At 44.8% G+C, this 15247-nt stretch overlaps 1 protein-coding gene across 2 annotated transcripts in view; it reads right to left on the reverse strand.

Moving 5' to 3' along the window:
* Positions 1-2820: 2820 nt before the first annotated feature.
* NWD2 (NACHT and WD repeat domain containing 2) overlaps positions 2821-15247 on the reverse strand; it is a 174772-nt gene continuing 162345 nt past the window's right edge. For both annotated transcript variants that reach the window (XM_038533507.1, XM_038533508.1), the window contains 2 exons: positions 13333-13922; positions 2821-9071 (listed from right to left, as the gene is read on the reverse strand). In XM_038533507.1, the coding sequence (XP_038389435.1) occupies positions 5139-9071; positions 13333-13922 (4523 nt within the window). In that variant the 3' untranslated portion in view covers positions 2821-5138. The remainder of the gene's footprint in view (positions 9072-13332; positions 13923-15247) is intronic.

The raw sequence follows: 15247 nt of genomic DNA on the forward strand, positions 1-15247 counted from the left end.
GCAGATTTTAGGGGCTCCACCCTAGACATACGGATTCTGAAATAGTTGGGGTTCGGGAGGGTGAAGTAATCTGTGTTTGAACAGAGGATGCACGCTCCAGTCTGAGAACCACTGCTCTGCCTATGCTCAAGCAGCTGGCTGAGTTACCTTCATCTATCAAAGGCGGATTCTGCAAAGCCAGAGGTGGTGGTGTTCTTGGTCATCTTAAATTGGGTGCCATATAATTTGTCGCGTTGATAACGCTGAAACGAAACCCTCCGATAGGTCCCTATACGTGTAATCTGTACTTTCTGCAGATCATGTGGAATGCCAGGCGGAGCTCTGAAGGGACCCTTATTAAAAATAGGGAAGAAAACCCTATGGTTTCTGGATGCATGTGGGAGTGAAACACCGTGATTCAGTTAGGTTTGAGGTGTGTTCCTGTTTTCATTGGCATAGAAATCGTTCCCAACCGAAGAGTCACGGAAAAGAGGAAAAGTAATTTGAGTGGATTTGTCAATGTAGTTCTAAATCTGCCAATAAGGTTCTTAAAAAAAAAAAAAAAGACCCACAGTTTAAAAAAGTTTATGGTATCGGCTTACATTATAACCAAAAAAAGAATCATCTTAGGCATTTTAGACTTTTGAGAAAGAGATGAAGGCGTAGGTTCTTTGCTTTGAGCTACAATTCCTCCCCTGGGTGGCTAGCACATTTCCAGTTGCCTGCACGGATGTCTTTACTTTTGAACTCTCTAGGTCCAAATTTATTTTAGTATTTCCTTCATTTTCATCTCCTAACCTATTCATTTTACATCTGCGATTCTCCCCTCCGCCAAGTTGCAGTTGGAGCTGGAATTATGTGGGTTCTCCCTTGCTCATCACACAGCTTTGTCAGTTCAGCCCTGAGATCATACCTCTTCTTAGCATCCTCTGTGCTGCTGTCCTAAGATCAAGATCTTCTATCTATCTCAGATCGTTACCATAGTTTCGTTACTGGTCCCCAGCTTCTGGTCTTCTGACATGACCAGTTCTGGTCCCCATCTCCGATCCATCTGACGTGAGTTTGAGTTTTCCAAAATACCATTTCAACTAGGCCTTTCCCCTTCTCAAAAAACTTTCCCATGATTCCCTGTTACAGAGTGAAGTTTAATTGTATGTATATATGTACATGTAATACAATGTATTTAAATAACCTCTAAATAACCTTAAATAACCATGACCTTAAGACCAAGAGTCACATGCTCTACTGGCTGAGCCAGCCAGGAGCCCCCAGAATAAAGTTTAAAAAGCCAACATGGCATCGGAGGTCATCCACAGTATATGTTGACTCTCCCTGATTCCCTGTTTGTGCTCACACAAACATTTCGCTTCACCTGAAATGTCTTTTTGACCTTTTCGATAGCTAAGTTTCTGTCCTTCAAGTCTCCTCCGCTGTCACCTCCTCCTGGCCATTCTTTCTGAATCCCAGTTCGAGTTAATTGCTCCTCGGGAAAGTATTCTCAGCACCTGCGTTTCACTTTTATTAACAACTTTTTTTTTTTTTTCTTTTCTCTAATTGAGTTGTGTCTCCTTTAGATTCAGGGGTTGTGCATGACTAACGTTTAGATCATCCTAGGGCATAAAGCCTGATGCCTTGGACAAAGCAAACCCATGGTATTTGTTGCGTCCTTGCCCCTAGGAAAGAAGATTACTTACGTTTGTTAAACAGCAAACTCCATGTATATGACATGCTTTTATGCAAACAATGACAATCCACTCCTCTGCGTGTTCTCCGAACTGAAAGAGAAGGTTTAACCTTCAACCTAAAGGACTTAGATTAGGATCCAAGAAGGAATTCCCAGCATGGAGAGTGGAATTAAGGACCATTTTCAAGGGGGGTAAATTCTCAGCAGAAATATGTCTCAGCCACACGAAGATGAAACCAGGTAGATCATTTCTTCAATTTTTTTCTTACTGCCTTGATTTTAAGTTTCTCTGAGAATGATTGTTTGTGAAACTCGATACAGAGTTTCATCTGATTGTTTCCTAGTTATCATCACTTAAGCTCTTCATTGCTAACTTGTTTAAAATAATTTTTGCAAGTGTGTATGTGTGTGTGTGTGGGAGGTGTGTGTGTGTGGGGGATTCTCAGTTCCCAGAGGCAAGAAATGGGAAAAGGTGCCCATGGGAAGATTCCCCCTTGGTCCTGCCCTCTCACCGCGAGGGAGTTTATGAGTGGGATGACTCCTTGGTTATCATTCTTCCCATCTCAGCCCCAAGCCCCAGAAGGAAGCACTCTGTCCTTACACATAGAACTCATTTCCTGTCTGTTTTCCTGTGAAGACTGTGAAATCCTAGAAGGCACAAGCTACTTTACTAATCTTTGCATCTAGCAAAATGCATGACCAAATAACTACTTGCTGAATGAATCCATCAACAGTTGTGGTATACCTGAAAGCACTGGGAGTTTGCAAAGACCTCTAGTGCTCTCCAGAGCCTAGCCTGGTCTCTCATCTACAAGTTGGAAAACATTTTATAGGCCATTATGAGTAAGTGCCTACTGGATACTCAATGCTATATTTTATGTGCTTTGGAAAAGGTAACAAAAACCACATTGATAGTGTATTGAAATCCTGTTCAGCTATTCCCCCTGGATCTCTGTTTTTAGTTTTTTTACATCTATAAATTTGGAATACTGAAAGTACCAACCTCATAAGGCTTTAGAGGAGATTAAATGGCTTAGTGCACCCCAAGCTCCAAAAAAGAGAGTCTGGTGTACAGTAAGCATGAACAATTACTATTATTATTATTACTAAAAACTCTATACTTGCAAAAGAGAGGGAAGAAAAACTCCACACAAATCTAAGTAGTTTATCTTTTATTCATACAAACAATACATACACAAGACTGTACATCCTTTGAAGACTGCAATAATTTTCTAGTGTAACAACTCTGTAACAAAATTTAACTAAATGTAACATTTATGAAAATATAAATCTCTGATTGGGTAATTCTTCCCAACAATACAAAGTTTACATAAAAACATTCAATATGAGCTATCAGTTGCAAACAAGTTAGGAAAAATCATTCAAGTCACTTGTTAAACTCTATGGGCTGTTACATAGAATATTCACACACTACATTTAATCCATCTAGGCATTTAATTCTTAGAAATGTGCGGCGTGGGGGTCCAAGTGATAACGACAGGAATAGGAATGTGTCACATCAGAAGAGCTAAAAAGAAAAAGAAAAAAAAAAAAAAAGCATTGACTCATACAATCAGCTCTGATCTCTACGTGGGCTGAGGCTTCTCTGGGCTACCCCCTTTCTGGCTGGTAGCTACATTAGGAGGAACATACTGAAAAAAAAGTCCTCCTCCACGGAGGGAGGTCTTTGTCTGAATCCCATCTCTGTACGCTTACACGTCAAAGTGCTTTCCAAAGTGACATGCAATGAGCTCGGATTCCCTTTGGATTAGATCGCTCGGCTTCTCCCATTAGCAAAAACAATCAAGATGTCACTGTCTTTTTTTTTTCCCCTCCCCTTGCCCCCCAACATCCCTAAAAGGGCTATGGCAAAAGATATCACTACCTTGGTTTTGCAGTTTCCAAAAAACAATCCAGTGGGGAGGCTAACGATGGGCCTGCGGATACGGGATGAGTGGGTGGTGGAGCCGGGCTGAGAGCACACGTCGGTTCCTCGGTCGTTATTCTGCTGCCACAAGTCACTACTGTCACTTGGAAACCGAACCAAAGCAAACCCAAACCACCGCTACAGACAGATACCTTTTGAAAAGTCATCCAAGGCCATGCCATGTGGAGGATATGAAAGGGAGAAAATCATTTTCCCCCTTTTGGGATGTGACATTTTCTTTTCATTAGGTGAGTGGCCCTTAAAAAGTATTTCGTGCCATTTCACAGCTTCTGCTTGGAAACGGCCGAGACTATAAAAGGCTCCGAAGAGCCCTCCAGCAGAAAGGGTGACGGAGGAAGAAGCATACATATGGTGTGGGGAAGTAAGAAAGTGATTACAAACAGGGACGATAAAGAACCTTTGGACACCCTTAAGATTTATGGAGTATTTTAGCACAAAGACAGGCATATTCAGTTTGTCCCCGAGTATTTGGTCATCTGTCTGCATTTTACATAGGAAAGAAGAGGAGTGAGAGTAAGGCAAATGTCTCCAGTATTTCATAGATGGTGTGTCAAGAAAGCTTTCTTTCTCTCAAGATTTACCGCAGGGATTTAGGAAAAAATGTATGCTTCCATACAACGGACTGAATAGCCCAGACACTCATTAGTACGGTGATGGAAATGAACAGATGTCTTGACCAAATCTGTAATGCCCTTTCTGTAATTCCGCTCTACGCCCAGCACAGATAGGCATTTCGAAAAGACATGAAACGATTGTGGCTTCTTATCGAATGTGTTCTTTCGCAGCCCAGGAAGTTGGTTAAAAATCCCATGTTCCGTTATACAGAGACCCTTTGCATGCAACTGTCCCAACTGTATTGCAACGAAAGCTGACTGCGTGCTCAGTAGCCCTAGGAGAGGGGCACTTCGGTTTCATGCCCGGTCCAGTTCGTGGCCTCACCTTCCACGTCCTTTCTCCTGGGAAACTGGGGGTACACGGGGGCATTTTTGTTACGTGGTTTTGCACCTTTTGACCTTCCATCTGCACACTGGGTTTACACAGTTATCAGGATTGTAAAATGTAAGGAGAGATTAAGGCTGTGTTTACGTCCGGCCACATGATCATCGGAGGTCAAACAGCTCTGTGTGTTCACAATTTCAAACGATTTCTGTAGCGCTAATTCCAGCCCAAGGGGTCTGCATATAGTTCTAGCCTCTGTCATCTGAACGAGTTACGCTGCTGCCTCCCGCACAGCTAATTTAGAAAAGATCCTCTAGCTTCCAGTTGACGTAGCCAGTTAAACACCATTTTTAGAGACTCTCTGCCAAGGCGTCATTCGTGGATTAACTTTGATGGAAAGAGCAAACTCCAAACCAATTTCACATTTCTGTGTTTTCGACCAGCATGGTAACAGTGGAACTCCAGCATCTTTCCCGTCCTTTAAGAAATGAGGACTTTATCATTTGGGACTCAAAAGGTACTTTCTTTTTTTTTTTTTTCCTTTTGTACGTGTATCGTGCATGTCCAGTGAACAGGAGGAAAGTTTCGTCAGTTGTCAGGGGTGTAGCTATGGCCCCTGGATTCCAGGGCAGAGCACACCCGGTCATAGCAGGGATTGTGTTTCTTGGACGGTGTCGCCTCATTGGGCTCAGTGGAGTCACTCACCGTGATGGGACTGTCTCTTGCAAAGACCTCGGTCGACTCCCTCCATAAGCAATCCACAGACATTTTAAAGCAGTAACTACTACACTTTGGCCTGGATGCCTGTGTCGCGTTGTTGAAAATTTGTCTGCTGTTTGAAGTGGCAATTTTAATTTTCAGCGCAGCATCTACGCGGTCTACCACCGTGTATATCCCGATACTCCCGTCGTCAAAACCCACTATGATGTTCAGGTGCCTCTGTGAGAGGGCGAGAAAAGTTGGTGTTTTGTACAGGGAGCAAGCACCGATATTTTTGCCATCAGCCAGTCTCATGACAATTAAACTGGATATTGCACCGTTTTCGTCCTCTTCCTCCCCGTTTCGGAAACAAATGTACACCAGGTAGCGACCATCTCGAGACAGCCTCTGCCTCCAGATGACCCCGGAGGCGTGAACCACCCGTAATTTACCGCTGTGTAAATCCAGCACATTGATATTTTCATCTCCCCTGGATATAATGCCTAGCTTTCCGTTGGGAGAAATTTCAAAATCCTCCAGATTTTTCAAGAAGTTGTTTGGAAGTTGCACCCGGCGACAGATGACCTCATCGGTCAGACTCCAGATATTCACCGTCTCGGCCGATGTGATAAACACAATGATGTCAGGACAGTCAGGGATCAATTTAAAATTTACGATGGTGGTGCCATCTTCACAGCAAAATTTCTTGGTGATGCTTCCTGTCCAGAGACTGACTGCCAGCACTTTGCTTTTGGTCATTCCCACCACGAAGGTGTTTGCTGAGGTTATAAAGGCATTCTGCAGGGTGGTCAAGATGTTGCAGACCCTGTGGCCTGTGGCCAGTCTCCAAACCCTGGAGGCATTCTCCTCGCAGAGGGAGACCACAAACTGGTCGTTGTGTGTAATGAGCAGCTGAGATATTCTCTGCCCGTTGATTCGGAAGAGGTTCTCGCCGCTGCTGGTGTGCCAGACATACTGGCTGCTTTTGTCATCTGATGTCACCATGACATCTCCAGAGGACGTCAGCACGCAGTGCTCGACTATTCCCTCATGCTTAAAGACTGCCTCAAGGAACCCGCTGCTGAAGTTCCACTTGTGGACACAATCCGAGCCATCGAGGGAATAAATGATTTCCCCTCTAGCGGGTAACACCAGACTTTGGATGGGTTTCCCAGTCTTATCTATGTTGGACATGGCCGTGATTATATCTATATCCCAGATGGAAAGAACACCACTGGTTGACAAAGATAGCAGCATATTGTGGTGACTGGACTTCACGAGCTTGACTATGGTACCTGAGATCTCCTGTAAGCTCGCCATGCATTGTCCTGTGTCCCGCCTCCAAAAAAACACAGCTGAGGTATTTTCCATGGTGGCGATGATGCAGTCACCGTTCTTGGACAGCACGGCAGAGATGAAGCGTTCGTTGTGCTTGGCTCTGAACTTCTCCGCCACCTTCCACATGCCGGTATCTAGGAGCTCAATGCTGAGGGCCTTACAGATCAGAATCGCGTGTTGGTCCTCCGACAGTTCAATGCTGACCACCTCGCTGTCCTCTCTTCGGCAGTCAAAGTCATCGGTCAACTGGGGGTTGGAAATGTCCTCGGTATTCCAAACAGAAAGGCTCCCCTCACTGTCTACCATGACCATTTCTTGAGCCGTGTCCAAGATTAGAAGGAACTTCACAAACCCCCCCGAAAATTCAGAGGTCACCGTACATAACTTTTCCCCACTCCCTAAATGAAATATGGTGGTGGTGTTCAGGTACTGTCCGCAGAAGGCATACATGCCATCCAGAGAGCACTGGACACAGGTCACTTCGTACCAGCAGTGGAACTGGTAAAGAGGCCAGCCGTAGAGCAGATCGATGACGGTGACGTCTTTGCTGGCTTCGAGCCACGCGAGGGCATGGTTGGCGGACAGCGTGAATCCGTTGATGTAGGTGGAGCCGCTTCCGTGCTTGGTCCCTTTGATCTCCACTTCAGACAGAAGACAAGAATTGACGTTGTCGTAGATCAGCAAGGTGTTATTGGTCGTAGCCACCACGAGGTACTTCTCGTCGCTGGTGAGCTTCATGCCCAGGATGACGGACTGGGCCGTGGTGATCTGCCTGAGGAGTTGGCGGCTTTCCACGTCCCACGTGCTGATGGAGCCGTTTTCTAGAGCTGTGAGGACGGTACTGGGGTTACAGGTAGGCAGGATCTCGGTGACGTGCAGGTGGCTCGAGGACAAAGGGAGGCGCTCCGGGCTGTAGGTCACGTCCATGGATGAATGCAATGGCACGATGGAGCAATACTTGGGCCCGTCTTTGTCACATTCCAAAAGGAGGTGTCTGAGTTTGGGCAGGGAACTCACGACAGGCAGCAGTCTCTGCTGAAGCTCTGCTGAAAGGGAGCCGGGGAACGCCGTGACCTTGTTTTTGATGCCACGGAGGGTGCTGGCCAGGAACTTCAGCTCCTTCTCTTGCGAGTAGTTGTAAGCCAGCTCGATGTCGGAGAGCACTTTGTCGAACTGGCCGATTTTGATCATGGTGTAAAGCCAGCTGAAGTTCATGATGATCCCATACAGCAGGTCATCCGTTTTTCCACACCTCGTCAGGTGGTGTAGGAGCTCAGACATTTTGCGATGATTGACGAAAAAGATGTCAGGCTCCAGTGGATTACACTGGAAAACCCAGGGCTGGTCTGGAGCCTGCCGGTCAAAGGAGGCCTGTTCCATGAAGTGCTTCTCTTCCTCAAGCAAGCTTCTGCTCTCCAAGTCAAGGCAGCCATTCAAGTACGGGTCTTCGAGGCAGAAAGCTTTCCTCCTGCCCCCTGACCAGACTCCCAGAAAGTAATCTGCCAGGATGGTGTGCATTTCACGCAGGTCGCCGTCGTCCTGCAGATACAACTTCTGAGCTATGAGCTGCAGGTGTCTATTGGCCCAGACCAGGAGTGTGACGTTCTTCACGTGTCTTTCTATTAAGTATCCGCTGAGACCCTCCTTGAGCCTCGCGATGTACAGATAAGGTACTCGCAGGGGATTGCTGGGCCGAGCGTTCCCATTGAGCTCATTCATAACACTGTTGTCTAGGGCCAACACGTCCTCCAGCTCCATTTCGCTCAAACCCATTTTGGCCATGGTGATGTACCCGAGAGCCCTGGAGACCAGTTTCTGGCCACACTTCTTCTCCAAGGACCAAAATAGCTGCTCTATGCTTTCGTGAACCGTGACACAGAGGGAGGATTCATCGACGTCTTTGTGAGATCTCCAATGTCTCACTTCCCTGAAGGTCAGGTTCACAAACATGGGCAGCGTGCACTTGGAGAATGCGTTGTTCACGTAAATCTGCTGGCCCGACGTGACCTTCCTTTTGACCCGCAGCAGCTGGTGTTTGAGGACCTGGCTGCACATTTTCCTGTCCCGGGGAATCAGCTCGATGTAGTTGGCTTCTTCATGGATAAGGCACCTCAGTTTCTGCAGGATCCCGTGTCTGTTGGGCAGTGTGGACAGGACTATTCGTACGAAGCGGGGAAGGTGAGCGGGGAGCCACCAAAGCTTCCTGGCCTCGTCACTCTCTGAGAGCTGCTCTAGGGCATCAAATATTATTATTAGAGGTCTCTGCAACGAAGACTCATTCAAAAGGTTTATAAATAAGTCACGGAGGTCATGGATCTTCTTAGGGTAGCTTTGAACCAGACACCGATAGTTGACTGCCAATTGTTCACAAACGCTTAGAAGGAGAGTCTTAAGGTCAGTGCTCATGTCTGTGGTTCCTAGAAATCTCACGACGACCACTGGGTCAGATTCGGGTCCTGTGTCTTCCTGTAGCCAGCCGTAAGCCTAAAACATAAAGGTAGTGTTTAGAATGGTAATACATATTCACGTGGTTGCGTACAACAGCATCTCCTCTCTCCAGAGGTCAGGCTCCTGGTATCCTTGACCATCCAGGAAGTGGCCTAGAACCATGAAATGGGAAAACCTGAGAAGATCAAAGAGCTGTCACAAAGCTCATGCACTAAAATCTATAGGGGAGACCCTCAGGATCACTCTACTCCAGGTAATAAAATGGTGACAATAATATTATTTAATCCCAAGGCTTAGCTTGTTATATTCCAAAAGTTACAAAGGATTTCGCAAATGATAAATCTGCAGACCCAGTATGGTCAGTTTTTCGTCAGTGTATTCTATTTCCTGGCATGGTTGTTGGCACACAGTAGATGCTTAGTGAGTATTTGTTTAATGAATAGATTAAATAGTGATTTACATATTCTATTGGGTCAAATATCTTCACTAATTGAAATCACACAAGGCTGATCAAATTCCTAGTTAATTAGAATGTGATAAAAATAGTACTAAAATACTGACTATAATCCTTAATGATTCAGAGGCATTTTATTATATTGTGATGCTATAGGGTCATCTCTATGATTATTTATCATTGTCATAAAAATCTATATAATGTTGGCTAACGTTTTTGTTAAGCTTTGCATTTTTAACAGACAGCTCACTATTTATATTTATAAATAGTTATCAGTTCTCACATTATCTCTCTGTAGGGCAGGTAGGATGATGTATCATTTAACAGAAGAGGAAACCAGCCCAGGCTGGATAAATGACTTGCTCAGAGTTAAGCAATTACCAAGAGACAAAGCTGGAGGTTTTTTTGTTTTTTCAAATTGTAGAGGTAAGGAGATAACATATGTGAGTGGGCTGCTAAATTTAGTACTTCTCTGGCCACAAAGGCAAGGACAAGAAGGGATATGATCAAAGTATAAAAAATGTCCCAAAGTCTAATTTTAGGGAGATGATGTCTTTCAGTAATCCTTGGAATTCACCAAGGATACTACTGCTTAGGAGGGGACGTATTTTATACATGAGGAAGTAAGTTTATGAAACTTGGTTCCTCAAGATGTGGTTCAGGTTAAGATCTGAGTAAATTTAGAAAAAAAAAAAAAGTATGGATGTCAGTTTCAGAATGAACTATTAAGGAAAATAAGCAATTTGCTGTTTAGCCCCAACCTCTGAAGTCCATATGGAGGAAGATAATCCTGCCATCCTTCTACGACTGTCCTTCAGTGGCAAATCAGAAACAGAACACAATATTTTGTCCCTATGTAGGTTGCTTATGATGATTATATGTATTGTCCGCTCTCCTCCTAGTCACACATTCTTGAACGTGTAGAGAGCGATCCTCTGATCATGAGCTCATGTCCATGGAAATGCTGGGCACACAGGAGGCAACCTAGAGATAAACACGAGATGTCTATCTGTACCCTCACAAGGAGCATAAAGTCACAAAGAGAGTGAAGATTGTCATTGGCGGGACAGACATCCCCCCAGGAGAGAAGTGAGTGGAGCAGAGGCAGGGGACCTAGAAACACGTGAGGCTTCTTGTGGGACCAGAGTCCTGGACTGTGAAAAGACACACTCTGGTATTTGGACAAAATATCCAGAAGAGTGAGAGCACAGAAAACCATTTCTCAACTTGATGAACTCAACTGTCACCACACTGCCCCGCAGGGACCGTTTATCTGAACAGGCATATCAGCACATTCCACACAATTCTTTACCTCCTGTGCTATGGCCCGGGGAGGTGCATCACATGCACATTGAATATAGTCAAGTCCAACAACATTTGTCCCTCCAACGACTTTACCCTTCCCTCTTCTGGAGAGAAAAAGCCCTAGAGTGAATGTGAAATGGTGTGTATGGCTGTTTTCTCATGAGATTTCAGCTCCCATGTGCTCCTTATACTGTTGTTGTCTCATTTACTTGGAACAATTCTAAAGTTTGAAGAGTCACATACAATTTAGTGTTCAAACACACACACATCATTTATTTTGATGCAATGTGGCTCCTAAATGTAAGCCTGCCACTGCATTTGGCATTCAATTCAAAGAGAACCATGTCATTTAACATGAGAAGGAAAAACCAAGGGCACCTGGGTGGCTCAGTTGGTTAGGCGTTGGACTCTTGGTTTCAGCTCAGGTCAGGATCTCAGGGTTGTGGCCTCGAGCCCTGCATCAGGCTCCACACTCAGTGTGAGTCTGCTTCAGATTCTTTCTCCCTCCCCCTCTACCCCTCCTTGCTCTGTCTCCCTCTCTCTACTTCTCTTGCTCTCAAATAAATAAAAATCATAAGAAGAAGAAGAAGAAGAAGAAGAAGAAGAGGAGGAGGAGGAGGAGGAGGAGGAGGAGGAGGAGGAGGAGGAGGAGGAAGAAGAAAGAAGAAGAAGAAAAACCAGCAGCTGGGCTTGCCATATTAAGAAATGGTAAATTAACTTTCCTAAGGACTTTTATTTAAGTAAGTTTATACACCAGAATTTGTCTGTGAGCTTACTTTGGAACCTAATCCCCACAAAAGGTGCACCACCACTGTCCCTGTTCCTGTCCTCAGGATGGCCTAACTGAGATTGTGTAGCACATGACAGATGATGAGAGCATTTGTGAAGTTAACGAGAGCTCTGTGTTTGAGAGAGAAACCACAGGAAGAACAATATAGAGATTCTGAGGTAATACCAGGAAAATATAAACCATCAGACATGGATATCAGGTGCAAAGGGAGGTTAAAATGGAACTAGTTTAGTCCAGTTTGGACTGACATGCCAAGGCAATAGACCCCACATTCCAGAGTGAGGTTCCAGACCATCGTGCAAGATTTGTGAGGGAGTTGTGAAAACCAGTTTTGCTACCTTTAATGGACCACCCGCCTCCAGCCTAAAAAGGAGTTTGAAGAGGCCAAGAAAAACATCGGAGGTTAGGGTGCTGTGGGTCAGATCTCTTACCGCCCACTCCCAAGGGTGAGGGCTGAGAGGTTTCCTCACTAATTACCTTGGGAAAAGGGCTGTGATGGACCACCTGCAGGCTGCACCCTAGAGCTGGGGACACAGATGTCATCAGATACCTGAGAGATCTGGAGGCTGACCAACAAGGCTGGCCAGCTGCTTGGATGGAGGAGTGATGGAGAGCTGCTGTATTGCAAGTGGAGTTTCCCAGGGCAAAAAGTTCCTGAGTGCTTCCCATATGTCAGATGTGGGCCACTGGGAAGACTGGGCTGACAGCGGTTTTTGCTGGTTCTGTTTTCCCTAGGGCCTGTCTGGGGGAGCTTGCTGGGCTGTGGATCTCGGCAGATCTCGGTGGTACTTGAAGTGTGTGGCTGGGTGTTGAGGAGCCGTGGAAATGACCAGCTGGAAACAAAAATGCATCCCCCTGGGTTTAGGGAACTCTAGGTTAAAGATGCTCAGCGAGGACAGGGCAGGGGATGCAGGAGGGAAAGGATGTCTAGGAACCCAAAGGAAGGCCTCAGAAGAACTAGGAGGCAGGGTTTTTAAAAAAAATTTTATTTAAATTTGACTTGCCAACATAGAGCACATCATTATTTTCTCATGTAGTTTTCAGTAATTTGTCAGTTTCTAGGAGGCAGCTTTAGACACCTGCCAAGACGAGAGAGTGTGGAGTCCAGTTTTCAGAACAGTATGGGTCACGTAAGAACTTTCGGGCCACCTTACCCTTCCTCCTTCCCCGAAGTCATAACCATAACCCTACAGGAGTCACAGCCCTCTAGGGACCATGTGCTTGGGGTCAGGGATGGAGGGTCAGAGGTACTATGTGATGAAAGGAGGAGAAGATGACCACATCCCCACTTCCATGGCAGCTGCCTTGCTTACTGTGTGCCTCAGCTGCGGGAGAGAATTATAAAGTCAAGTTTTAATTATCACCTCAGAGTGGACGTATTTAATTGCTGAACTGAGAATGACTTAGTGTCCAGAGCTGATAGGACGGCTGGTCTTTGCTGAGAGGGATGAGAAGAGCTGTGAGATGTGCCCTAGTTTCCATCCAATGGGAACTGGCCCCACCACAAGAGTTTGACCGATAAGAGGAAAAAAATCAAGCTGTTCTCTAACCTCACCCCACATGCCTTATTCTTTCAGTATAACCATTATACCAGCATATGAGAGACACCAGAGTGTCCATTCCAAAAAGACTGATTATAAATCAGATAGAAAACATAGAAAATGGAAATGAATTTTGACCAATTTATCTATTTCCCCAAAGGAGAAGATTTTTACAAATAATCATTATTTGAAAGATTGGGCTCTTACCTTCTTTGCCACTTCGGCTAGCAGGAGGGTCTTCCCAGCGCATGGCCCACCATATACGACGAGAGGGTTGATGTGCCCGGCTTTGTTTGGCAGCACGTATTTATGCACTATGTTGAGAGACTCACATTTGTACTCGTAGAAGGAGGCGTACGTCTTACATAATGAGGAATGCTGGAGGATTTCATCATAGAGCGTGTCGGTTTCGGTGTCAAAATTCTGTTGTACGGTTGCCTGAATGATATCAATCATGTCCTCATAGAATTGTTTACCAAGTCCTTCTATGTAATGGTTTTCTATTTCTTGGGAATAGCCCAGTTTCATGTCACAATGAGTAACAGATGTGTACACTCTCAGATTAGATGACGCGACAATAGTAGGAATAAATTCATCCCTGAGTTTTATCAGCTTCTCTTGGGCTTCTGCATCCCGCATAATCCTTGGTTCTGTTCCGGTGATATCCATGTATTTTCCCATCTCTGGGATTTTCACAAAACGCTCAATGTTAGCAATTTTCCGGATGTAGCAGACACATTTCTTTAGGAATGCTGGGGTTTGCTTTCCTAGAGCAAAGTCAAACTCATCCTCTATCGCTGAAAGAAAATATGGCAGGGGGTTTACCGTCTAGAACGAAGAAGCATCGGGCCCATACACCCCCCCCCCAACTTATCTCTCAAGTCACCAGTGGGAGATTATTTTGCTTGCAGCAGGTAGTGGAGTCCTCTATAGATTAATTTCTTAATTCCTTAATTTCCTGTCTTTTCCTAAATAGCCAGGAACCCTAGCTTTTAATTAAAACCATGGGTTTTAATTAAAATTATTTAATTTCCTCCCCAGTCCAAGGGAGAGCTTGAATATAAGCATAAGAGAGAAAGCATATTGGGTTTGTAGTTGATTCTTTTAAATTCCTGTTTAATTTCTCTCTCAGACTTAACGGGTTCTAATAGCGAAGAGCAGGGACCACCTGGGGTCAGGGAAGAATTAGGAAGAGGCCAAATGACAGATCTCGTTGGCTTCTTCCTTTTCACTCTTTCTTTTATAATGAGGCTTCACCATTTTGTTTGAGGTGCATTGTATCCCAGCCAGATATGGTAAATAGTAACATAAAAGCATGTTTAATATAGAATCATGTCCTGATGAGTGATCATTCTGAAAATCCATATCACTGTTAGATTCCAATATATTTACCAGAGCAGGTACAGAAAAAATGACTTAGTATATAAATTTATTTCTTCAAAGACAAACCGGGTTATACACACATTTGCTCACACACAAGAACATATACATCATAAGTCACCGAGGCCCCATAAGAGCATTTAAAACTGGAGCGTCATTACAAAAACATCACTTGGGCATGATTTCAGGGAGGAAAAAGAAAAAGGAATAAAATAAACCAATGGCAATGAATTTTAAGGCAAGGAGTCTTTTAAAACTCGTTGCCTCCCTTTATTTCATCCTCTTTCCTTCATCCAGTTGGTCTTAGCTGAGTGTCCACTCTGTTCCAGGCACACTGCTAGCTACTCAGGGTACAGTAATGAGGGAAAACAGACAATAGTGAAAGGAAAAGCCACTATGGCACTTACTGTCCAGTGGAGGATGGCAGGCGTGAATCACAGGGTCCCACAAATAAATGTATTATGATTCTTTTTAGTCCCGTGAAGGAGAATAACATGGTGCAATGAAAGCAAACAATCAAGAGGGCTACCCCACTTGGAGAGGTCAGGGAAGGGGACTACTTAAGGAGGGGACTACGAGGTAGCCATCTGATGGAAGAATTGGGGGGGGGTGTTGGGTGGACCTTGAATGAACAGGGCTGGGCTGGCCAGAAACTGAACACATTTCATCGTGCTGGCCACAACTCCAGCATCAAACAAAACCAAGAACATACATGCATTCTCTACAGTAACTATTAAGGAAG

This window comes from Canis lupus, chromosome 3 (genome assembly GCF_011100685.1).
Source record: "Canis lupus familiaris isolate Mischka breed German Shepherd chromosome 3, alternate assembly UU_Cfam_GSD_1.0, whole genome shotgun sequence".
NCBI classification, from domain to species: Eukaryota; Metazoa; Chordata; class Mammalia; order Carnivora; family Canidae; genus Canis; species Canis lupus.